The 26710-nt window shown below is 37.6% G+C and overlaps 2 protein-coding genes across 4 annotated transcripts; one reads left to right on the top strand and one right to left on the bottom strand.

The window, feature by feature from the left end:
* Nucleotides 1-706: 706 nt before the first annotated feature.
* Nucleotides 707-20718, bottom strand: syt8 (synaptotagmin VIII). Of its 3 annotated transcripts, none has more exons than XM_079603271.1 (9): nt 20543-20718; nt 9377-9488; nt 8972-9141; nt 7078-7170; nt 5621-5788; nt 4724-4891; nt 3804-3921; nt 2310-2443; nt 707-1760 (listed from the first exon to the last, which is right to left on the bottom strand). In XM_079603271.1, exons 2-9 carry the CDS (start codon nt 9459-9461, stop codon nt 1521-1523), a joined length of 1176 nt encoding a protein of 391 aa, XP_079459397.1. In that variant the 5' UTR covers nt 9462-9488; nt 20543-20718; the 3' UTR covers nt 707-1520. The 3 variants fall into 3 exon arrangements, with proteins under 3 accessions (XP_079459397.1, XP_079459398.1, XP_079459399.1); XM_079603272.1 differs by lacking the exon at nt 20543-20718 and adding an exon at nt 18695-18819; XM_079603273.1 differs by lacking the exon at nt 20543-20718 and adding an exon at nt 18707-18817.
* A 2026-nt stretch (nt 20719-22744) lies between these two features.
* Nucleotides 22745-26707, top strand: LOC306993403 (cytosolic 5'-nucleotidase 1B). Its single transcript, XM_079603134.1, has 6 exons — nt 22745-23026; nt 23145-23264; nt 23356-23488; nt 24645-24767; nt 24880-25043; nt 25164-26707. The coding sequence occupies exons 1-6, from the start codon at nt 23012-23014 to the stop codon at nt 25425-25427; spliced, it is 819 nt and encodes a 272-aa protein (XP_079459260.1). The 5' UTR covers nt 22745-23011; the 3' UTR covers nt 25428-26707.
* Nucleotides 26708-26710: the final 3 nt, after the last annotated feature.

The raw sequence follows: 26710 nt of genomic DNA, 5'->3' as shown, positions 1-26710 counted from the left end.
TGTGTGTGTGTGTGTGTGTGTGTGTGCGTGCGTGCGTGCGTGTGTGTATAACTATATGAAATATTGCAGTGTTTAATAAGAAATTATTTATCCATGCACATTATTTTTTTATTCATGTGTCCTCATAATATTTAATCAAAATAATTCCCCTCCTTCTTGCAGCGGCATCTCTTCTCTTCTCTCATGATGTGTACAACCTGTCACTCACAGAGATCCACCAATAGCAAACACAACCATCCAACCAATTAATAAATTCCCAGTTGACAAATTCAAGTTCGAAATCTACATTTTGTTTTGTTGAGAAGACATTTCACACTGATATAAGTCCCAATAGGGAAGAAAAGACTCTCAACTTCCATTTCATGCCGAATTTCATGACTCTAACCCCCTAAAAACCTGTAAGTGCTCTACATGCACAGCTATAACATTACAGAATTGATTCATTGAAGTCAATGTAGACTAAAAACTTGAATTTCAGTCCCTGAATTACATGTGTCTCTCAGTTATGAATGCATGCTTTTAGCTTTTAGATATTCCAGTGTAAAGTACAGAAAGCTAAATTGTAATGTTGTTGTGTTGGTTTACATAATCAAAATGTTGTTATGAGTTATGGGTTTGCAACAAAATCTACAGATAAAGGCTCTGAGATCATGAAATTGATGAGAACATAAATATCACCAATGTCAAAATCAAACTTATGCTCTTGACTGTATGTATATATTTTTTTATTCCAAGCTTTAAAACATGAGAAGAGCTTTGATCTCAATTAGGGTTTTATTTATACAAACACATTTATGTTAAGACTGACTTGAAATACAGCAGCAATATAACTACAAAAAAAAGGAGATATAAAATAGATACATGTAGCAGGAACTTATGTGCAAGAACACAAATGAATCGGCGAATCATTCTTTAAACCGCTTGATTTACATGAACCATTCATATAAAGATTGACTAATTAACAAACACCATCGCACACCTGTATGGAGGTGTGTAGGAAAAGAAGACCAAATCGGCAGGTCGACAAATCTGCACACAAGGAACTCCAGCACACTATCAGTACTTGCAAATTAATATAAAAAAACTTTTATTAGCAACGATATGCCTGATGAAAGTCGAGACCGAAACGTTGCTAATAAAAGTTTTATATTAATTTGCAAGTACCGATAGTGTGCGGGAGTTCCTCTGAAAGATTGACTAAAATGTATTGGACTTCCAAACAACTACATATGTTGGAGAAGACAATGTAGGAGACTGAATGTGATTATTCTCTTGGCTCACTACTGTAACTGTAAAGCGGTGTGCGTAATTATTACAATTACTCAACCCAAAAAAAAAAAAAAGCTTTTTGTCATTAGAATCACTACTTTTAGACATTATGAACTGTCATAAATACATGAAAAAGAATGGCAAGAAATAAGTTTTTTTTTTTCTTACTGGTCCTTAGTCTGGCATAAAAAGCATAAAGGAATGGGAACAACTTCTGGTTGTGAACATTGTGTCATGTTAGTAGAGGTTACTCAGAAGTTTTTGTTTGTAAATGGGATCTTTAACGTGTGCTTCAAGGCCAGCGTTGTGTCCACCTGTTCAGCAGAGAGTAACGTGTGCCATTGAGCCACAGGTTTGCGTGGGTTGGACAGCATATCCGCCCAGTGACGCAGCTGGTTTCCTGTCGCATCACAGCCCAGGTAGATCTTGCCAATCGCATCATTTCTGCTCATTTTGTCATGATCCCACACTGAGATGACCAGCTGGACTTTCTGTATGAGGAATCATGAGTGAAAACAATTTCCTTTCACAAATCGCCTTTAAATGAAGTGAAATTGACATGGTTGAAATCACAATGTAGGGATGATATTGTGATATTACAACCTTAGTTGTTGTTTTATATTCACAGAAATGAATCAAACCAAAGCAATAAAAACACAGCCGTAGAAAACTCGCCCAAAATTTGAGGACGAACGAACATCACAATGGTACAAATCTCCTAAACGGACATGAAAATGGAAAATATGAGAAGGGGAGGGAATTTTCAATGCTTTTGCGTTCACTTTCAAAACTTTTCAACTTTTGCCTTCCTCTGACAAACAAAGCTGACAAAGAATGCAAGAAGTTTTGTGAGCAAACGCAAAGTTTCTCTGTGGAACTCAAAAGTTTGCCAGCGAATGCAAACGCATTTAAATAAAATCCCCTCCCCCCCATCTGTTTGTCCCTTTAGGGGTCCGTACAATGATCCCTGAAGATCTGTACAATGGATCCAGATGTTGGACCCTTGATTCATCTAAGCAAGCAGTGTAGGTATTACTCACCTGAATCTGTTCAAACGATACTTCGAAAGTGAAAGATTCGTTAAAGTATGGATTCAATGTTCGCTTTTTCACTGATGTTTTCCTCTTCTTCCACTTCTTCTTATCCAGAACCAGTTGAACTTTCACATAAGGGTCTACAGAAGAAGAATTTTTTTTACTTTTAATCAATTTCTATGCTAAACCTACTCTATGGCTGCTTGAAAAAGCAAGGCTGTAACTGTAGGCTGTATCTTGAAAAAAGGAATAAAGAGGAAATAAGAACGGCAAAAGAAGTTCTAGGCCTAATTATAGCCTATATTGTTGTGAAGTAACATTTAAACTCTTTGTAAATAATATTTGATTTAAAAATATACACTCATTCACTCTCTTTTGAATGTCTAATATGTCAAAAATGTCAAAAAATTTATTGTCTCATCACAATCGGTTATGAATAATATAATTTAAATGAAATTACATTTAAAAAGTTGAGTAGTTTGCATCACTGTAAGTTACTGTGGGTCGTTAATATCCATCGTAAAACAGTTTTCAAATATTAAATGTTTAGCTACTTATATCTTACCATGCACGCACTTTTTCACAAAAACTTAAAACGTTGTGTTGGAATTCACACTCATCTTCAGTGAACATTAAGCCCCGCCTTCTTGATCTGATTATCCATAATTTTGATATTGATGAGCGCTTTTAGACCACTGAGGCAGACCAGCCTAAAAATGTACATTTTTGAACTGTCTGCCATCCTAACAAAAAATGGAGCAGTGCAGAATGGAAAGCAGCATTAAGAAATATAAAAAATATTATTGGGGACAATTTAGCCATTTCCAATTTTTTGTGAGGGAAATTTCCCCCTTTAATGCCTATTGTGGTTACGGTCCTGCCTGAAAGAATGCAATGGCTAAAAAACGTGAGTATATGACACTTTTTTCAACCCACTCTTCAAAAAAATGGCACCTTCATTGTCTTATAAGTGTGATAAAAGAGCATTCAGGTTTATCAGAAACAAATTAATGTGAATTTTATGACATTGGTTGTTGACATATCGCAGCAGTTCAGAAATGAAATGTCCAATTATTGTTATATTGCGTTTGAAAAGAACTTACCACCTACACTAAACCCAAACCGATAATGTTAACAAAAGCAAATGCATAGATAAAAACACATGTGCTAAAGGACATTTAGTTTGCTTCTACAAGACTTTGAGCTCGTTTATTGTGTACCAACGCTGTACCAGACGAGCTACCGAACGAGTTTACTAAATCAGAAACCCATACTTATAGAGCTGATTATGTGATGCAGACCTGAAAATTTATTAGTTTACAAATCATTCACTTTGGTAAACATGTTTTGAGGTCATAACATAGTTTTGTACAAGGAGCCACGCAAAAATGTAGATAGAGGCATGGTTTTCCAAAGAGTCTATGTCGTATAGTGTTGAGATGCAATCAGGAGTGATTACAGACAAGACTTTTGAGGATGTAGGACATGTGAGTGTCTCACCTGAAGAGCCTCCTTGGTCCATTCTCTTCAGGTTTTTGGCTTCCAGTACGATCACAGTGAGTTTACTACTAGTCGGGACATACCGAAGAGAAAAGCAGATCTCTCCCAGATTTTCTTGCTATTATATGGGCACAAGATGAAAGATGCCGTTAGCAGACACGTTATGCATGCTTTTAGCCTATTGACGTGCATGGGGTCAAATCGTGCATGGGGTCAAATAGACTTCATAGACAAATTTCCAGGGTGTCCTGACCCAACCAATCATCTGGTCTGGACAAGGGTTGACGCATAACCTATCACCATTGTGCCGTTGAGTAGGACCAAGGCATTCTCATCCTAGGGCGTCATATACTGACACTTTTGACATTTCGTCTACATCCAACGCACATGGCACCCTTTAGCGTCAATATGACATGCACAGAGCTTTGTTCGGTTATGGTTGGGTTTAGGTCTGGGGTAGGGTTAGGGTTAGACCGCTAGGAGGCGCCTTTTGGCCCTTATCTATCTGCGTCTTATATTGACGCTAAAGGGTGCCATGTGCGTTGGATGTAGACGATATGTCAAAAGCGTCAGTATATGACGCCTTGGGATGAGATCGGGCTGGTAGGACACTTAACATAAGGTTGCTCCAGAGGGACTCGCTGTAATTTTGCATGATAGATGTTCTATGGTGATGTGATGGAAACAAAATCCACCTGCTGAAGTCATTGTTAAAAGATTCGGTTCTTTCAAAATTCAGTGTAAGCCATACCAAAGCAATAAAAAGAGAAGTGGCAAAACAACTCTCTGGGACTCCCAACTCATTTCCCATTAGTAGAGGATGACACTTTGCACTGCAAATGAATATAATTAATGTGAACTAGCCACATTAAAAACGACATTGAACTTGACAACATGTGGATTGAAGCACTGAACTGAACCTCATGTTTGGAAGCTTTGCTCAGATCCCTCCACTCCTCGATCACATGATTCCAGTCCACTGTGGACAGATTCAGTCTGATCTCACCGATAATGTCATGTTTGGAGAATTTGTTAAAGTCGTAGACTTGCATCACCAATATCGACTCAATCAGCTCCTTCTGAGGGATCTAACATAAAAGTGGTGAAAACAACATATCAGTGTTTAGTTACTCTAACTAGGCTGTAAATGTAACTCTTTCCCCGCCATTGACGGAAATGTCCGGCTTTCTGTGTTTTCACTGTTATACGGTAGGGGGCGCTATTACGCATCTTCTGAAAGAGTACTGAATCTCCTGATCAAAACACAGGTGACGAAGAAGCAGAAACAAGCGATAGCATATGTAATATGCATATGTAAAATAACGCGATCATCACCATTTAACAGCATATAAATCAAAACTGCCTAATGTTACTGAATGAAATGTCGACCCAGGAAAGGTTAATGACTGTAAAGCTTTGGGGATGTTGATGGACTTGATCTAATCCATCTATGCTTTGATCATCATTCTGATGAAGTCTTTGATAAAAACTAGTTTTTATCCGTTTTGTGCTCAAAATGTTGCTTTTTTCATTTCATCAAATGTTGATATATAAAAAAAGCATGAAGCTAGAATAAACAGGCGTTTTGTTTAATAGCAGAGGCTCTGTTCTTTCTTTTGATATATTGCATATTCAGATATTCAAGCAAAAAGTGTCTGGCGACTTTTTTCTTTTTTTTTTATGGCGGGGAAAGAGTTTTTTCAACTACATTTTAATGAGCTTGACAAAGCTTCAGGTCTTTGTTCCAGTTGATAACAGTTTTGACCACATGAATATATGACCTTTTCATAGTGAATGGTTTATGCTTCATGGTTTACCTGATATTTGAAATGTTCATTGAACACAGGGTTAAGGGTTTTCCTGAAGACTTTCGTCTCAAATGTTTTGGACTTGTTGGGAAGTATGTAGATTTTCACATAAGGGTCAGATGTCCCTCCTGAATCCATCGCTTTCAATTCGGCAGCTTCTTTTATTCCTACGGTCAGCTGATGAGAAATATGGTACAGTACATACAGGTTTATGATCTTAAAATCAGTTTTATCTAAATGCTTATTCTTAAAGTCCACATGAATTCAAAACCCTATTTACTTTGTTAGTGCCCAAGTTAGTGCCCAACAAATAATCCACACACAAAAATAAATGTTTGTCTCTGTAATCTTTAGTCAAAATCTGTGAATGTCTTCCTCACTGGAATGATGTTCCTGTAGCCCCACCCTTTATTTTTCATAATTCAATATGTTTCACTCAGAAATATGTCACAATACTGAAGTAAAGTTGGTCGCAACCTCCGGTTCATCCAGACTTTACAGTAAATACAATTAACAGGCCTACTGCATACTGTCTATGTATGGTTTTCTGTGCTAAACAAGTTTTAATGGTTGGACTGGAAAAGTTTAATTCGGTTAATTGATAGAGTGTCTTGAGCAATACAATTAAGACAAATAATGCTGACTTAGAAGAATATAAAACATAGTTTTGATTTGGTTTAATACCTTTGGTCACTACATATTTACTTTCATAGATTCAGTGAAGATCTAAGTGTCGTTCGGGTTATTATGACAGAATATCAATGTAAATATAATATTTTCTAATACCGCTTTATAATATTCAAGACATAGCTATTTCTGTTAGTGCATTGTGCATACTTCTGATTATTTCCTCAAAAGATATGTGCATTTTGTTGAATGAATCCGAAATCAACCCCTATACCCTCAAATATGCTTCCTTTATTTGAGCGGACAGCCATTTTTTATGGTGTCCGAAACCATAGTGGACTTTATTGAGTGCACACTTTCAATCCCACATTAAGTGATTGAGGGTTTAGGGGGCACCTTCAGATTCAGCCTAGGTCAGGGGTGTCCAGTTCTGCTCCTGGAGGGCCACCGCAACAACGAGTGTACAACCGGCGTGTGCTCAACCGCTGTCCGAATTCGCTCGCTCATTTTTCATTCACTCCTTCAAACTGTATTAGTGGACTAATGTAGGGAATAGTGATTGAGGGTTTAGGGGGCACATTCAGATTCAGCCTAGGTCAGGGGTGTCCAATCCTGAGGGCCACTGTCCTGAAGAGTTCAGCTCCAACCCCAATTAAACACACCTGAACTAATCAAGGTCTAACTAGACTAGAAACTTCCAGGCAGGTGTGTTTAGGTACCTGGAGCTCCCTCCAGGAACAGGTTTGGACACCCCTGATTTAGGTGAATGAAAGTTAATAGTTCATACTTCCTGCCAGTTGAGGACACCGCTGTAAAATCAATGAAAGTGATGCATTTACCTCTGAAATGGATGCGTTGAACTCCAGTGAATACTGCAGTTTTCCCCTCTGTTGGTCTGATCCATACTCCGGATCCTCTGTGTCAAGCTGGACCTGTCAGTACATCCAGAATTCCCTTAGTGAATGCCGCCCAGAGGAGTTATTTATTGCTCAGAGGTGGATTTTCATTAACTTAACCTGTTAACTGTCACCCCCCTTTTTTTTTTATATGAAAATGCACATTCCGAACTTAAATGTTTGTAATTCAAGAATGCTTTGGAATATAGACATGAGATGGGTCTTGTTTTAAAGAAGACATTTGGCAGATTTTTGTAGAAGTGAATTAAAGATTTGAGAAAGTGAGAAAGTGAAACAGAAAAAAAGTTATAGAAGTTTAAATTTATTTTTTTATTATTCATATTTTATATAAAATATATTTTTTCAAAACCTGGGTGACTCTAAAACTGCCCAAAAAAATCAAAAACAAAAATCTGAACAAGTTGTGTTTCAAATTTTAGGTGGATATCTCAAAAAATTAGCTTTCAGTGAGATTTCGTTTGGGCGCAGTACCAAACTTTTCCACTAGACTCCATTACTGCCCATATAAGGGCGTCTACATTTCCATATATGTTTTTTCTTTATATTTAAAACATTTTCAGACCTTTTTTTCTAAAATAATTGAATGGATGCTATCTTTTGAACTCTTGGCATGAAAACAAACTGAGGTTTTTACCATTCTTTCATGATTTTTCATTCATCACTATTTCAAAATAAAGGTCTGAACACGCCTTAGGAGTATGAAAATATTCTTGTTGCAAATTGATAAATTACAGGTTCTCTGTAATTTATTTTGAAAATCAGTCACCAAATATGAAAACTAGAGACTGTAAGCTTTCAAATGATATATAGTTTGTCAAGATTAGTTTAGGTTTAGTATAGGATATTACTATTTTAAATATGTAATGACTTTGGCCCCACCTGTGGGCCCAGTGACAGTTAACAGTAAAGAAGCTCAGATATGTTTAACTCTTTCCCCGCCATCGATGGTATTTTTCCGTCATTTATGACACAACCCTTTCCCGCCATTGACAAAAATTTCAAGCAATCCATGTTTTGACTGTTATATGGTAGGGGGCGCTATTACACATATTTTAATAGAGTACAAAGAAAGCATGAAGCTAGTAAAAAAAAAGTTGTTGCTTAAAAGCAGAGGTTCTTTTCTTTCTTCTTTTTTTATATATATTGCATGTTCAGATATTCATACAACAAAATATTAAATCTGGGGGCCAAGAAAGTTTTCTGAAAATGATCAAAAATGCTGGTGGTGGCTGACAACTTAAAAAAAAAAGAAGAAAAAATTAGTATCAACTTTGTCTCTATTCTGCTTAAAGGTGAAGTAATCCCTTTGGCGTGAATGGGAAGGCTAACAGATAGCGTTCCGAGGTATTAAGCTGCATTATTATTGATCTTTTGATTAACCTCACATAGCAACAGTGACAGCCAATGGCGCTGGTTTGGAGGCGGGACTATGGTTTTTCAACCAATAGCAGATGATGGGAGTGTTTGAGGAAACCTGTTTAACAACAAATTTATTTTCTTTGCCATCTTGCCACAGAAATGACGCACCTCACATTTTAAAATCTCTCAGGAGAAATAAAAACAGACACAAATAATACATTGATATACTGTAAGACTATAGAGCAATACATGTAATGTTAAAAGCATGGAAGTATTTGAGGAGAACTATTTCACTTTGACTTTAAACAACTTTGGTTTCTTAGAAAAACTGAGTAGAGCTTGTGACATGTTGATATCTCTTCTCTAAGATTACTTTTGCTCAGACTCCATTTAAACGTATTGCTGACTAGAAGAACAAATGATCCAGCATCCACAAGCATGGACGATCATCTCTCACCAGTGATGCGGTTGTAGTTCCTGAGATCCCTTTCATACTGATCTTCTGTTCCAGCTTCTTCTTCCTCTTCTTTTTCCCTTTGCAGCAGCATTTTACACAGCAGCATATCATGCAGATGAGAATGAGCAGGAGGACGGCGGCAAATATAGCATAGATGGCCCATCTTGGCACTGTTGTGACAAAAACAACAATATTCCATCTTTCATCACGGTAACAAAGCAGCGGTCCATGTATAGCCCCATGAAACACGTCTGGAGGATGAGGCGAGACCACGGCCAGGAGACTCAGGGCAAGTTAAACTTGTAGCGAGTGAAAATTGAGAAGCAAGAAATGTGCACAAGGCGTGGAATTAGATCGGGGCCCGTGGAGCAGGTGCTGAAAAGAGGATTCATATGATATACTCACAAGGAATCCTGTCCAGTAAAGAGGGCAGGAACCCCGGCGCAGCTGTTGTGGTTTTAGTTGGTTTTAATGGCGGTCTTGGTGTCATGGTGAAATGGATGAGACCGGTGGATCACTAGAAATGCACATAGAAAAGAAAGTGGGTTGCTGGCAAGAGTTTTTAAAAAAGTTATGGTTTGAGTAGTAACTTTGTTTTGTGACACCCCCTACTGGTTAGAATGGTATTGCAACATTTTAGTCATCCTGAAAAGAATAGTTGACCAACAATGAAAGGGAGATGGAATTAGATGGGATTGGATTATTTCCCATCTGCCTTTTTTGTTGTTATCTCGGGAAGCCAGTATGTTATGCCCTAAATTAATACATGATTAACTAACTGTATTTTTCTATGTACATTTCTGAAATTCATATTCTGTAAAGGTGCTTTGAAACAATATACTGTAAAAAAAGATTAGTTGACTCAACTTAACTAATGGCGGGCGTACACGGTGCGATTTTTTACTGTTTTACGAGCTCGCAGATTATTTTTTCACTCGGGAGAAATCGAGTGCAAATCGGTGATGCTCGCATGGTCGCGGCTCGCAGCGTGTGAGAGGAATTACGAGCCGAGCCGAGCACGTTATGAGCACCTCCCCGACCTCCCGATCATTTTTAAACATGTTTAAAAAATTCGGGGAGTCGGCCCGATTTTCACCAGCGTATAGATAGGTTTACGATGACGTCACATTTCTTGCGCATCTCATTACGGCGCCATCTTGTGTGTCAAGCGTTTGTGTTACGGAGCATGATAATATCCTGAAGCAATGGGTCACAACTGTGTTGTGTGGGGCTGTACGAATCGTGCTGATCCCGACACGACGAAGAGACAATATTTCGATATTACAAAAGTGATTTATCACCAAAGAACAGAGATGGAAAGGCTTTTCGTACAAGAGATGTAACGTTTGGCTGGCGAGAATAAACAGAGAGGGCTTCGATCCTGACCCAAACACTATAAAGTCTGCTTTTTATTTCAGGGAAATTGATAAACAGCTGAGTTCCTTTAATCGCTCCGTGCCTCTGCTCTCCATCTCTCTCCTACACTAAATTAGTTCGGAGCGTTGTGGTGGTGTAGTTTTTTTACCCAGATGGTGTTGTCTTGACACTGACTCTAAATGTATCGTATAATAAGGGCTGTGCATATCAGCCGCCTGGCTACAGCGATGTGAACCGTCAATGCAGGGCTCCAGACTAACTTTTCCACGAGGGAGAGAGAGCAAGACAGCGCTTAGTTTGGAGACGGTGAAGTCTTGTTTACACTTTCGCCTGGCTACAAAGAGAGAGGGAGTGCGCGCGCGCGACCGGCTCTCTCTCTCTTTCTGCTCGTTCTCTCAGTTAAACATGCGCCCTGTCACAAGCGCAGCAGTTCGTCTACATTACTCACCGATCAAATAAGACTTTGGCGGGACAAACATTCACTTTGGCGGGCGCTAAAACAAGTAAAATGCAGGAGAATTAATGCGTGAATTTAACCGAGTAACGTTAGTAAGTTACATGACCATGCACTCTCACAAATACGACCACATACAATTTTAACTCGCACATTCTCCAAAAATGGTCGCAGTCGAATGTGTCCCTGTAAATAACCTTAACCTTGTCGCCAGGTTTGGAGGAATTTGTCATTGTTATCTCAACACAAGAGTCAAAAATACTTAAAAGGCGGTTAACATGCATGACAGCTTTGACACACAACATGGCGGCGCGCCGCAGAGGATAATGGGTAATTCGAGAAACGGAAACCCATCTATAGGCTGTCCCCTATTGCCAAATCATACACAACTGCCTCACAGGCTAGATCGATGGGGCTATACCTCAGTGGCAGCAACCACACAGCGTGCGCATACACTGTCACACACACACACACACACACACACACACACACACACACACACACACACACACACACACACACACACACACACACACTCTCTCTCTCTCTCTCTCTCTCTCTCTCTCTCTGTGCGCATGTGCGAGCGTTTGTTGAGCAGAGTGAGTGGTGCGGTGAGTGTGTGGTCTTTTTGTGCCCGCTGTGGCTTTAAAAGATATTTCCCCCCCCTTTTTTTCTATGTTTTTGTTTGTTTGTTTTATTGTTGTTTGTTGTGAAATTAACAGAGAAGCTTAACTGAGCGCCTAAACCCAGTCTTCGTACTGGGAGGCATGGCGACTCAGGGAGCTAATGTTCTCGATTCACTCACGCGGCGCCACGGTGTGAAGGTGGTAGCGGTCGGGAGCGTGGAAGAGTGTAGTGTAGCGGTTGGTGATGTAGTGGGTCATGAATGTGTGTTGGCGGCGTCCAAAATGAACAACTCAATTGTACTGTTCTTGAGTACAGTTGAGAAAGCGAATGAAGTCGTTGGAAAGGGAATAAACATACGTGGTTTATTTACCCCAGTCCTACCTCTTTCCACCCCCGCAAAAAAAGTCACCATTTCAAATGTACCCCCCTTTATTAAGGATGAGATGTTGGCGAAAGAATTGTCACGCTTTGGCAAAATGATTGCTCCCATAAAAAAGATCGCTATAGGATGTAAATCGGGGTTAGTGAAACATGTAGTCTCGTTCAGGCGTTTCACGTATATGATTCTGAACGGAAATAGAACTGATCTTGACGTAAATTTTAAATTTAAAGTGGATGATTTTGATTACACTGTCTTTGTAACTACAGACACGATGAGGTGTTTTGGTTGTGGAAAGTCTGGTCATTTGATCCGCGGGTGCCCGGAAAACAGCGCTCATCACGGCGCGCAGAATGATGGTGTGAAAGATAACGTTAACGCTGAGCAAAGTGAAGACGGAGAAGTCGCCAGTACTTCCAATGCGCCGAATTCCAGTGTGCCAAAAATAGTGTCTGTGGAAAAAAATATTGAATCTGATCTAACTAGACAAAGCGTTGAATTTGATGAAAGAAACGCAAAAAAATCCGAAATTGTAACCTGTGTGAGTGTTGAAAGAAACAGTATTGATGGTGGACAAACTGGTAACACACAAACGAGGTTAGTTCAGTCTTCTGGTACTGAGCTACAAGTGGAGAGTGTAATTCAGAGTGAGGACACATTAATGGATATGGATCAGGTGGTTTTTAAAGCACCTCTGAAGAGGAAAAATAAAGACACAACCATGGCTTTGAAACAGGCTAGAAAGAACCAAGAAGAGAATAAAGTGGACAATGAAACCAGTGAGAGCGAGTGCTCTGATTCCAGTGCCTCCGTTTGTTCTCAATCCAGTTGGTCATGTTTTGATTATGGAGTGGATGAGATCAAAAAATTCTTGAAAGTGACCAAAAATATGAGAGGAGTGCAAATTGATGAATATTTTCCAGATCTCGGAAGACTTTTGGAAAATATTAAGTGTTTAATGAGCGAAGGAAGATTTACAGATAAAGAAGTTTATCGCTTAAAAAAAATTGTCACAAAAATTCAACTCCAATTGAATAATGATGTTGAAATGGTTTAGTTTTTATGTCCTTATTGGATGTTTTGCTCTCTGTGCTGTAGTTTCTTTTTCATTTTTATTTATGAGTGAAATTCGCATTGCTTCTTTGAATGTGAATGGGGCTAGAGACTGCAGAAAGAGAGCTCAGATATATGAAGTAGTGAAACAGAATAAAATTGATGTCCTGTTTTTACAGGAGACACATAGTGATGTGAAAATTGCTGTTGAATGGGCTAAGGAATGGGGCGGTCTTCTTTTTCTGAGTCACAATACTTCACTCAGTGGAGGAGTTGCAGTTTTGTTTAATAAAAATTTTGCTCCCTCATCTTTTTCAGTAGAGGAGATTGTAAAAGGTAGACTCTTAAAGATAAAAGCTCAATTTGAAGATCATGTTTTTGTTTTTATTTGTGTATATGCACCAACCTCACAGATAGAAAGAATGTTGTTTTTAGATAAATTAAATACAGTAATAGAAAAATGTGATAATGGAGAATTTTTGGTTGTGGGAGGAGATTTTAATTGTGTTGAAAAAAATATAGATAGGAATCATGTAGAACCACATATGGCTTCACGCCGAAAACTGATACAAATGATAGAAGGGAATGAGCTTGGTGATGTATGGAGAAATTTTAATCATGATGTTAAACAATACACATGGGCGCATGCTCGTGAAAATGTGTTGTCAATGGCACGTTTAGATAGATTGTATGTTTTCAAACATCATCTTAGTTTCTTTGTAGATGGCTCAATTCTTCCAGTAGGTTTCTCTGATCATAGTTTGGTTGTGTGTAGAATGATTGTCAGTTCAGTTAAGTTAAGCAGTTCTTATTGGCATTTTAATGTGACATTGTTGTCAGATTTAAAGTTTAAAGATGTTTTTAGGTTTTACTGGGAGTCTTTTAGAGAACAAAAAGATCATTTTTCCTCTTTACAGGAATGGTGGGACATTGGGAAAGTAAATATTAGGCAACTATGTCAACAATATACTCTAAATGTCACAAAATGTTTAACTCAGTCTATAAAGAAGTTAGAAGAGGACATTTTAGAAATTCAAGTTTTAATTCAAGAAACAGGAAATCAAGACCATTTAGATTCTCTTTTTACAAAAAAATCGGCCTTGTCTGAATTCTATAAAAGAAAGGCACAGGGGGCATTGGTCAGATCACGGTTCCAGGATGTAGAACAGATGGATGTTCCATCAAAGTTTTTTTTCGGATTAGAAAAAAAGAATGGTCAAAGACGGTATATTCAGAGTTTAAGGTCTGAAGCTGGGGTTTTGTTATCAGACCCAGTCGAAATGAGAAAAAGAGCAGTAACATTTTATAAAAGTCTTTATAGTTCTGATCATAGGATAGATCAAGATATTGATGGTTTCTTCTTTGAAGATCTGCCAAAAATATCAGAAAGTGCCAATGCAAAACTTAGTGAAGATATAACATTAATTGAACTGTATGAAGCTCTCCAGAGTACGCAAAACGGGAAAGTTCCAGGGATAGATGGGATTCCCTTTGAATTCTATAAGGCATATTGGGGCATTATAGGACAAGATTTGCTTACAGTTCTTAGTGATAGTTTAGTCAGTGGTTTTTTACCACTTAGTAGTCGGAGAGCGGTTCTTACACTCCTCCCAAAGAAGGGAGATTTGAGTGAAATAAAAAATTGGAGACCAGTGTCTTTACTGTGCTCTGACTACAAAATTCTGTCCAAAGTATTGGCGATTAGATTAGGGAAAGTTTTAGATGAAATAATCAGTACTGACCAATCCTACTGTGTGCCTAGAAGATCTATATTTGATAATATTTTTTTAATTCGAGATTTGATGGATTTTTCGAAGATTGGTGGTGTTAATTTTGGCTTGATTTCCATTGATCAAGAAAAGGCATTTGACCGTGTAGAGCATGATTATTTATGGAAGACTCTAGATGCCTTTGGTTTTAATTCAGTTTTTAAAGGTTATATTAAAGTATTATATAATGACATTGAGAGTATGTTGAAATTTAATGGTGGCTTGTGTTTTCCTTTTAAAGTTCAGCGTGGAGTGAGGCAAGGTTGTTCATTATCAGGTATGCTCTATACATTGGCAATAGAACCACTTTTACAAAGAGTGAGAAGGGTCTTACATGGCCTCACATTGATGAACTGCGAAAGTACTTTTGTTTTATCAGCTTATGCTGATGATGTTGTTGTAATTGTAAAAGAGCAAAATGATGTGAACATTTTAATGACAACCTTGGATGATTTTGAAATGATATCAGCTGCAAAAGTGAATTGGTCAAAAAGTGAAGCTGTTTTAGTGGGAGAGTGGTCAACAGTGCCCCCCAGACTCCCTGGTGGTCTGACATGGAAAAAAGATGGGTTAAAGTATTTGGGAGTTTATTTGGGGGATGAGTCTTTTCAATTAAAAAATTGGGAAGGGATGATTGAGAAAATAAAGGGCCGCTTGGATAAATGGAAGTGGATCAAGAAAATATTGTCCTATAGGGGTCGAACCCTTATTATCAATAACCTTGTTGCTTCGTCTCTTTGGCATCGACTGACTTGTGTTGACCCACCACTACTTTTTCTTGCTAAGATACAATCGATGATGATAGACTTCTTCTGGGATAAGATGCACTGGGTGATCCATAACATCCTGTACTTACCAAAGGAAGAAGGTGGACAAGGACTTGTGCATCTACAAAGTAGGACAGCAACTTTTCGTGCTCAATTTATACAACGTTTCCTGACAGGCCCAGAGTCTGTAAGTTGGAGACCAGTGGCAAGTGCTATTTTAAGAGCTGCTGCAGGTTTAACTCTGGACAAATCCTTATTTTTATTGGATCCCAAAACTTTAGATGTGGAGAAATTTCCAGTTTTTTATCGGAATCTTTTTAAAGTATGGAGGCTTTTTAAACTCCAAAGGATAAGCAATCCCACATCGTTGCATTGGCTGCTGGAAGAGCCATTGCTTTATGGTGCAAGACTGGACATTACTAATGCATCAGTATCACTGACAGAAGCCTTTATAAAGGCTAAAGTGGTGACTCTTCGTCAACTAATGAGGCTGGCAGGACCAGATCTTATTGAAGTGGATGCGGTGGCAACACAATTGGGGTTTAGATCCACTCGAGTGGTTGAAAAACTTTTACGAAAGATACAGACTATCCTTACAGTGGAAGAGACTGATTTACTCAGGAAACATTGTGAGGGGGAAATTACTCCCAATGATAAAGATCGGTTTCCAAGGTTGATGGTTTCACCTAATTTAGAGGAGGATGGTGGAATCTTTCTGGAATCAGAAAAAGTAGTGGACATGGACTTTGAAGAAGTGAATGGCAAGAGATTGTACAAGTCATGTGTGAAATGTTTTAATAAAAAAGCTTTACATGGAAAAACTGATACACCTTGGAGAAGTGTGTTAGGTTTGGATGAAGGCTTTAAGCCAAATTGGAGAACTTTTTACAAGCCACCATTAAACAAGAAAATTGGAGATTTGCAGTGGAGGATTTTACATTGTATAATTGCTGTAAATGCCTTTATATCTGTGTTGAATCCTGATGTAAGCCATGAATGCCCATTTTGCTCACAAAGGGAGACGGTTTTTCATGTTTTTATGAGTTGTCATAGACTTAAACCTTTATTTGAGGTTTTACAAAATTTGTTTATTTCTTTTGATGAAGTTTTTTCAATGCAAGTTTTTATCTTTGGTGTTAAATATACAAAGAGACGACAGAGAGAGTGTCAGTTGTTAAATTTTGTTTTGGGCAAAAGTAAAATGGCAATATACATGAGTCGTAAAGACAAAATTGAACAGAATCAGGAATTTAATCTGGTGTCTATGTTTGTTGCTATGGTGAAGTCAAGAATTTTGATTGATTTTAAGTTTTATAAAGCTACTTCATGTCTTGCCATGTTTGAGGATGTTTGGTGTTATGGAGGGGCTTTGTGCTCTGTTGTAGATGACAATCTTTATTTTACTCAATTCATGTAATTTATTTTAAATAGTTTGTTTTAAATGTTAAAACACTTAAGTTGTATTAAAGGTGTTTTCAAATTCAATTCTCTCTCTCTCTCTCTCTCTCTCTCTCTCTCTCTCTCTCTCTCTCTCTCTCTCTCTCTCTCTCTCTCTCTCTCTCTCTCTCTCTCTCTCTCTCTCATGTTTTTATGTTGGACGGAATGGCTACTGTTACAGTATCTGCATTTGCACACACATTTCTGTCATTTTTCTATCTGAAGCTATTGCCTGAAACATTGAAAGCTCTCACAGAGACTGTGTTTAACCGCCAGCTCGGGATAAAATTCGTGCAGGAGGACAGTCGTGCCGTGTACCAGCTGCTTTGACGCGATTATCAGTTTAACTGACTCGTAACGTGTGCAATATCTCACGACCTCCCGAGTGTCCGAACTCGCACCGTGTACGCCCGCCTTAAGTCAAGTCATCTTGTTGCTTTGACTGAGTTAATTTGAGTCAACTTATTATAGTGTCAAGTTTATTACACTTCAAAACACGAATTGATGCATAAACTTGACAATTAACTCAGTCAAAGCAACAAGATGACTTGACTTAGTTAAGTTGAGTCAACTAATCTTTTTTTACAGTATATTGTGAAAAGCGCTATACAAATACATTTGAATTGAATTGAATATGGATAGTTCACTCAGAAATGGAAATTCTGTCAGTATATCATTCCAAACCCTAGGGAAATATAAAATTAGACAAAAATTGGAAATGAAAATGAAAAAATTAAATGAAAAAATACAATAAAAAAGGCCCTGTCTTTTGAAGCCATATGATAGCTGTCGGCATTCTGCTCCTATTCTCATATTGTGTTCTACCAAAAAAAGAAAAGAAACTCTAAATGTTTGAATCAATATGAGGATGAGTAAATAATGACAGAATTTTACGTTTGGAGTGAACTATTCCTTTAAATAGTTGAAACAAGAAAACATGAAACAAGACGGAAAAATATCCTGTCGCAACACACAAATGGCCTGCCATTAGGTTTCTGTGTGTGTGTGTGTGTGTGTGTGTGTGTGTGTGTGTGTGTGTGTGTGTGTGTGTGTGTGTGTGTGTGTGTGTGTGTGTGTGTGTGTGTGTGTGTGTGTGTGTGTACCTACCTACTATATTTTTGGGATAAATGTGTACCCAGAAGTGACCAAAACCTGACAAAGACTCCAAAAACCTCTGTCCTCATTTGTAAATCTGGTATAAAAATAAAGTAATTCAATTTTAAAAAATGTAAAAATGCAGAAAGTTTTGTGTGATGGCCATGGGGGTAGGGTTAGTGTAAGTAAATAGAATATACAGTTTGTAAAGTATAAAAACCATCACGTCTATGGAATGTCCCCATTAGCTAAGTAAACGTGTGTGTGTGTGTGTGTGTGTGTGTGTGTGTGTGTGTGTGTGTGTGTGTGTGTGTGTGTGTGTGTGTGTGTGTGTGTGTGTGTGTGTGTGTACACATATATACGGTATAGTAACTCATTCAACTCTCAGTTGCCTGACAAAAAGAGCGTTTCGTCACCACCAAAGTTAAACAACCAGTTGCAGCCGCCCATTAAAACTGGGTGTACATAAAGTGTACCGATAACATTCTTTTTCAGTGAAACAGTGATAAAAATTAAACAATACTGCATTGAGAATATTGCAGTAGAAACATTGACTATACCACAGCAAAGTAATAAAGTAGTACGAGTCCCAGTTTCGAGATTCTTATCATACCCTCAAAGAAATACGAGGAAATACTGATGCAACAAAACACACTATATCTGAAAATGACATGAACAATAATCTAGGTATGATTATAGTGGCACACAATTGCTACAAACTGAGCATAAAGAAACCGTGAACCACAATATAAAAAAGAGCCTTACAGTGACACTCACGGTTGACTGAGTTCAGTTCCAATCTTGACTCCTCGGTTGTCGTATAAAACGTAAATATTAATATTCTGAATGGTATGATATGAACACACTCCTAAAGTGTGTGAGCGAGCGGTCCAGCCACGGAGAGGGGAAGGAAGTCACTGCCCACTGAAGCTGGACCAGCTCAGGAAAGAGCCATTAGAACGAGCACTTTTACTGGTCAACAGAAACGACGACTGAGGCTTTAATCATGTGGTCAAACTAAAGCCTGCTGTTTATCTCAGTTTAGTCTTCTGCTGTTCATACAATTCAGTATGTTCAATATCCAACTCTATTGGGCCTTTTTCCTTTGAAGAGCAGCTGCCTACATATTTAATCACTTTTATGACATATCACATCTTTTTATGACAGTGATTAAAATATGAACAAGAGAGAGACACTACAAAAGGAGGGGAAAAGATGAAGAGAGACAAAATATAGGGGTAAAGAAAGTTAAATTTCACAAAAAGACAAGGGGAAAGAAGTCTGTATTATATTGTATCATCCATCCACCCTTTTTCTAAACCGCTTGCCCCATGTACAGTACAGGGATAAATAGTGCAGAACAATAACAAAATTCACTATTATGTCTGAAAACTATATGGAACTATAATTGAAAGTGGCACACAAAGTGAGCATTAAGAGCATTAATTTACTACATAAAATTGAACGTTATTGAAAAAACAGGGCATTATAGTGACACTTTTGTCACTATATTAGTTCAGTTTGGCTATTGACTTCTCGGTTGTAAAGTTTAAAACATAAAGATTTAGTTTCCAAACCACTTGTCCTGTATTGTCTCAGGGATGCTGGATCCATATGCAGGGAACACCCTGGAAGTCCATCACAGAACCCTTACAGAAAAAACACATGAACTTCACATGTGCGAAAACACAAGTGACAACATGTACATGTGCAAAAACACAAGTGACAACATGCACATGTGAAATTTAACATGTGAAATATGTGGATCACATGTGAAACGTGTTTTGCACATGGGAATTGTGTGCTTTTGGAACATTTTCGTGTGAATGAAACCCATGAGATCACATGTGAAACCTGAAAATCATGTAGTTTTTCTGTAAGGGTTATTATTATACACACAAATATTCACACTCATTGACAATTTAGTGTCTCCAATTCACCAGATCACAGAGGAAACCCACGCCAACACATACAGCAGGAGTCAAACTTATCAACCTATATTATATTATATTATATTTAGGGCTGTCAAAAGATTAATCGTGATTAATCGCATCCAAAATAAAAGTTTGTGTTTGCATAATATATGTGTGTGTACTGTGTATAATTATTATGTATAAATACATACACATTCATGTATATACATTTATATAATTTATATTATATATAAATATTTTATATATAAATATAACCAAATTTTCTTAAATATATACATGATTGTGTGTGTTTATATATATATAAATAATTATACACAGTACACACACATATATTATGTAAACACAAACTTTTATTTTGGATGCGATTAATCATGATTAATCTTTTGACAGCCCTAATTATATTATATTATATTATATTATAAAGTTCCCTCTTTTTGATGAGCCTGTATCACATATGCTCCCATTCACATTATACCTTGTCAAAAAAAACTTGTGTCCTAATTTTGTTAAATGTCATCCAGTGTCATAAGAAATACTCCCAACATGTTCTTTTGAGTTCAATCTGACTTACGTGACAACTTCTGAACACAGGCCTATACTCAACATTTAACTAGAACTTGTTAGACCCAGCTGAAACTTATCAAGAAAACATGATGAAATACACAAGAATTGAACTTGCCTTTTTCACCCTCGACTCTCAGTCCCAATTCTCCAGTTCTGCGGTATTAAACAATTAAGTCATTGTCTTGTGCTGGAATGCAAGAATAGTTGGAGACCGAGGCCAGGTCCGCTCCTCGAAGTGTTCCTTCAGTATGGAGAGAAGTGTTAGACACCTGCACCACACCTCAATAATACACAAAACTGTTTCTGCATATGCCCTAACACAACAAGCTGCACACCTTATGTGAAGACTGGTGGAGGAAGTCAAATATACATAAAGTCAAATATAAAATATTCAAATACTTAAGGAAGATCTAAATAGCAGTTGTTTAAGGACTGAACAGCTTTTTTTTATTGCTCTTGAAATACACTGTTATGCTAAAAAAAAAAAAAAAACATACAGACATGCCTGGAAATTACAACAGAAACCAGTTGTAAAATAAATATTATGGTAACCTAATTTATGTGTTGAAATCTTTGTTCGGATAATGTACAACATTTGATAGGCTATATTCCAACTATAGCTTATATGTGTTTGAACCAAAAGTTTAATTTCATGCCAACTTTAATTAAAAGTGTTAAATAGTTCAAATAATAAATTATTAAGGTTATTTTTCTAAATAAATATTTGTTTATCTGAAGAAAGTCATATGCTTTTGGAATGGCATAAGGGTGTATATATTTATATAGCGCTTTTTCTGGGACCTCAAAGCGCTTCACATGGGGGGGGGGGGGGCGGGGGGGGGGGGGGCTCCTCAACCTCCACCAATGTGCAGCATCACCTGGATGATGCGACGGCAGCCATATTACGCCAGAACGCCCATCACACACCAGCTTACTGGTGGAGAGGAGACAGTGATGAAGCCAATCAGTGTATGGGGATGATTAGGAGGTCATGATGGACAGAGGCCAAGGGGCAAATTTGCAATTAGGAGTTACACCCCTACTCTTTTTCGAAGGACATCCTGGGATTTTTAATGACCACAGAGAGTCAGGACCTCGGGTTAACGTCTCATCTGAAGGACGGCGCGCTCTTTGACATTATAGTGTCCCCGTCACTATACTGGGGCATTAGGACCCACACAGACCACAGAGTGAGCGCCCCCTGCTGGCCTCACTAACACCTCTTCCAGCAGCAACCTGGTTTTCTCAGGAGTCTCCCATCCAGGTACTAACCAGACTCAGCCCTGCTCAGCTTCAGTGGGCAACCAGTCTTGGGCTACAGGGTGCCCAATTTATACATCGGTCTGCTGTTCCTCGCATTATAGCTTTATCTACTGGACTGCTTAATCTACCAAATAAAAATTAATTTACAAAATAATGATAACAGAAGTTTAAAAAAAAAGTACACAGCAAAGTGTAGTTTGATTCTCGAATAGTCGACTCTTCTGATAAACCGTTTAAAAGGCTCACGAACTCACGACCATTGTGAATCGTTCTGAGGAATTTTTCAAAGGATAAAAACGCTGAATTATGGAAACTTGTTTAGTAGTAGGTTAGCCCACGCCACGGAATCAAAAATTAAAAAGATAATTGCAACTTTTTATCTTGCAATTCTGACTTCTTTTCTCTGATTTTATAACATGTTGACTTTATAATGTGATTAAGTCAGAATTGCAAGAAAAAAAAATCAGAAACATGCATTTCTGAGAAAAAAAGTCAGAATTGCAAGATGTAAACTCGTAATCGCGAGAAAAAGTCAGAATTGTGAGATAAAAAGTTGCAATGCTATTGGCTACCTTTTTTATTTTTTATTCAGTGGCAGAAACAATCTTATAAGTATAAGTGTAAAAAAGTATAAGTGTAAAAGTACAGCCTACGGTAGCCTATTTAATTTGTACTTTTTTTTAAATAGGCTAGGCTACTTTTTTTTATTGCGTGCAGGGTTATCTATTTTGAGTTATAAAGTCAGAATTGCGTGACATAAAGTCACGAATCCAAGTCTCACAATTACGAGGTCATCCAATTCTGAGAAAGAAAGTCAGAATTGCGAGATAAAAAGTTTTAAAAATATTTTAATTTTGTTTATTCTGTGGCGAAACCCTCTTCATGCTATGCATCATCCATAGGTGTGGTTACTGAATCAACATCTGACTCACTTTGAAAGGCTTCCGAAATTAAGCAAGTTTCTGCTCTTGCCAAATGTATCATCGACGGGTTGTTTATATGACAGAGTGGAAAGATGTGAATGTTTAATAATGGGTATTTTAATAAAGAAAAAGCTGATCAGACTGATGTTGTGCCGCTCCGCAGCGCGAGGCGGCGGCGGGTGACATTAACAATGTTGACAGTAGTCACTATTAGGACAATGCTGGCGGGAAGCACATGATGTTCTCACATTTCACTATTGCAAACAAACATATTTTATAAGTGTTCATGTAATGCTAAGCTACACGCAGGTTTGTTTTGTTTTTGTTGACGTCACGGTCGTAAACTTTTCTTCACTTCCGCATTTGTTAATAAGCGAAGGACGGATGTTTTGAAGGGAATGGAGGATAACAAGGTAAAGTCAGAAGTTACTACACTGTCCGCTAGTGAGAGCTGCAGTAATCGACGTAACTTCATAATGCGCTTGATTTACACTCATTCATTGCTTAATCTAGGCTACTCGTTTTCTACAGATTTGCACAGGTCCTCTTATGATTGCGCTGCAATATAATGACCTATTCGACTTGGACAAACTCTCAACGTCCACAAACACAGATGCACTACCCAAAGGCAGAGCATTCACGTTTATTAAGGTAGGAATACAGTTATTGGATAGCCATACTGTAGATGGCCATATTCAGATGAGATTTTATCATGATTTTGAAATGTTTTCTGAATATATAGGCAGTGCAAACAGTGAATGAGAGACTTGTGGACCAGAACAAGACTGAATCTTTGCTTTTTGAAGTGATTCTCATTGCAAAGGAGTGTTCAGAAGAATTCAAAAGGAAGATAGTTGAGAGTGTTAAGCATTATGGTAAGTTCACTTTGGCAAGGCGATTTTAATGTGGGCACTTACATATAAAATTATAATTTTTTCCCCTAATACTAGGTGCACCTAAAAATGTGTAATATAAAATATTACTCAGCCTTGCTATTTTGTACGGAGCCCCTAAAGGGACATTTGGAAGAGAAAAAAATCTGAGATGGGAGAAAAAAATTACTTGTCAATTATTTTGCGTTCTCACAAATGTTGTGCGTTCCTCTGAGAATTGAGAAACTTTCCATTTGCTTGCAAAATGTTTGCGTTCCCCCGTCGAAACTTATCCTGGTCCTACCAGACTCGTACATTTCATTTGTACAGAGAGTCTGGCCTCTCTCCATTAACAAGCGTTAACTTCCTTGAAGGCTCTGTTGAAGTTTAAAACATTGGATCTGCCCAGAGCCACTCTGGATCTGCCATTACCAATCGCTAACGTTTGGTCGTGACGCACGACTAGCGCACGACCTCAACATCATCTTTCTCAGCCACTCCCTCTGTTCGCTGATTGGACCGGTAAAAAATTGGCCGGAGAAAACCCGCGAATATACCGCAAACCCAGACGAAGTACTGAAGGAAAATGAAAATTGAGCGGAAGTACGTAGGAGGGCAGAGCCAGGCTAGTCGAAACTTTGCGTTCCCTCACAAAATGTTTGCGTTCTCTTGCAAAGAACACAAAAGTTCTCTTGAGCAAACGCAAAACTTTTTGTGAGGGAACGCAAAGGTTTTCCTTGCAAACGCAAAGTTTGTCACCTTTGGGGCTCCGTATATTTGCAATCCTGTTACAGGTTTTTTTTTTTATATACAGTTTTGACTTTTTAGTCATTTTATAGATATTCTCTAATATTTTTGTAATATTCAAACATATTTAAATTAAATTCGGGCCAGAATTACTTTTTCACGGCAAGTGATATACATTTAATGTTTAAAATTATCAAATTTTCATGCTATTTTTATGTTATGTAATTTATCTAAATATCTAAGATGTCTCATAATAATAATAAAAACATGGTATTTGTGCTGTTAACTTAATTTTATACGTTAAAATATATTTTATTTTTTACACCCTATTCTCTTAAGCAATTTTTGTTCAAATATATGCTTATTTCTTACGCTATATGCTTTTATTGCTTTGCTTTTTTTCTATCACCAGGTCTAGAAATAGGCAAATTTTACTTTTGCAAAAAGGAAGAACTCATAAATACTCTTCAATCAAACAAAGTAAAGCTGTTCGTCTCTACTGACAGGGATGCTGTCTATAATGCTCTGCATACTGGTAGATCACCTCGTGATGCATGAACATTTAACACATTATTTTTAAAGTTATTGCAAGATTTTTAAAAACCTCATCAAAAAACATTAATGTTTGCACTCTGTGTTGAGTTTAGGAATTCCAGCTGCTTTGCTGAATGATCAGGCTGATCATCACATCCTCAATAAGCTGAAAGTCATTTTCTCAGGTGATGTTATCGGTTTCTCTGAGGATACACTTGATAGTCTTTCAGATTTTGGATTCAGTGAAACCCAAATAGAGACCTTCAAAGCAGCAAAGGTAAATCGTGTAATATTTGTATTTCTACAACTTAATATGTCATATTTTTTGCTCTAATACTATGTTGTTGTTTTTTAATTAAAGACCATTAGTCTTATTAACCTAGTCTTATGTTATCAGATCCGCATGAAGGAGTTTGCCGTTCTGATTGGTCAGATGAGAAGGAAGTTCGGGCTTGAGAACAGCCCTCTCTGCACATGTGTCTTAACCGTGTGGGGCTCTCGAAACATCTGTGCCACTGCCCTAAAAACTCTTCGTGAATGGGGTCTGGATGCGGACGAGGCGTTTTGTCTGGCTGGAGCTCCTTGCAGACCCATATTGGCTGTGGTCAAACCTCACATACTGTTGGACGGTGGCCTTCACAACATTCCTGAGAGTCAGTAGCACTAGGCTTGGACACACAAGTGTGGCTTTCCTTTTTATTTTAATCAGGTGCCAATTCTGTTCTCTTGCTGTTACACTTGACTTTGTATTTATTACTCAAAAAGATTACGGTATGTTGTAAAATAAGGAGCATTCATACGAGGTGATTTGGCTTTAATAGTGATTCACATCGCTAAATATATACGGTAGATGTTCAGGGGTTTATATGAACTGTTTACAAAAAATATATATAGTATATGGTTGACAATTAGCAAACTCCACATACTGTAGGAAACAATTTAAAACAAGTTTAGACACCCCTAAACTCTGCTGTGCTCAAATGCAGCCATAAGTACAAGACAACATGTAAGCTAAATTTGAGCATTAAACATCATAACCACCAAAATCTAATTCACAGAGTTAACATGCTTGCACCATCATTAAACTTGATCCTAACATGGCTTCGGTTGAATTTCAGTAAGGCACTACTGTCAGCTAAATAGCTGTTATTTAAAAATTTTTGGCTGAAACAAATGATGTAAAACACATGTAATAATATTAAAGGGATAGTTGACTCAAAATGAAGTCTCAAAACACTGATATATATATATTTAAATGTCTCCTTGTGTTCGATAGAAGAAAGAAAGTCATACAAGTTTGGAACGACACTTGGGTGAGAATTTTCATTTTGGCCGAACCATCCCTTTAAGAGTAAAAGTACATTTCAAGCAATAATACTTGTGTATTTGTCAATATCAGTAACATTTTATGCATATATCGACAATAATGACATTGGTTAAAGTAAAGCAAAGAGTATGGTATTTTGCAGTCATGCAGTAACATTGCAACTAAAATAGGTGATTGTTCTTTGGCTCAACATAGTAAAACACTTACAGATTGATAAACATAAAAATCAACCACAGTATGAAATATAAAAAAAACGAAATAAACGTAAATATCACAGGTTTGAAATCATAGATTGATCTCTACTACTTAACAGTAAACACAATTGTGAAAGTTGCACATTCATACAAACATTTTCAGAGGCTAAAATAATACAAAAATATATTTAAGCTTCCAAAGTAAGTCATCCTTCATCTGATAGTTTTTGTGTGACAAGGCTACGGGTACCACTTTCAAATAGCAAACACTGCAATGATCAGAATACTTTGTTTGTATTTGAAATGGTATACAGTTACATGTGATCAAGTATTGAAAAACCACTCGACAGGTGTTTAACCACTGCTTCTCCTTTATGCTGAGAATATCTGATGTAGCGAAGAATAAAAATAATTCAGCCGAAA

This window comes from Phoxinus phoxinus (assembly GCF_949152265.1).
Source record: "Phoxinus phoxinus genome assembly, chromosome: 25".
In the NCBI taxonomy this organism is placed as follows: domain Eukaryota; kingdom Metazoa; phylum Chordata; class Actinopteri; order Cypriniformes; family Leuciscidae; genus Phoxinus; species Phoxinus phoxinus.
The sequence above is the reverse complement of the archived record's forward strand: the minus strand, read 5'-3'. Positions and strand labels throughout refer to the sequence as shown.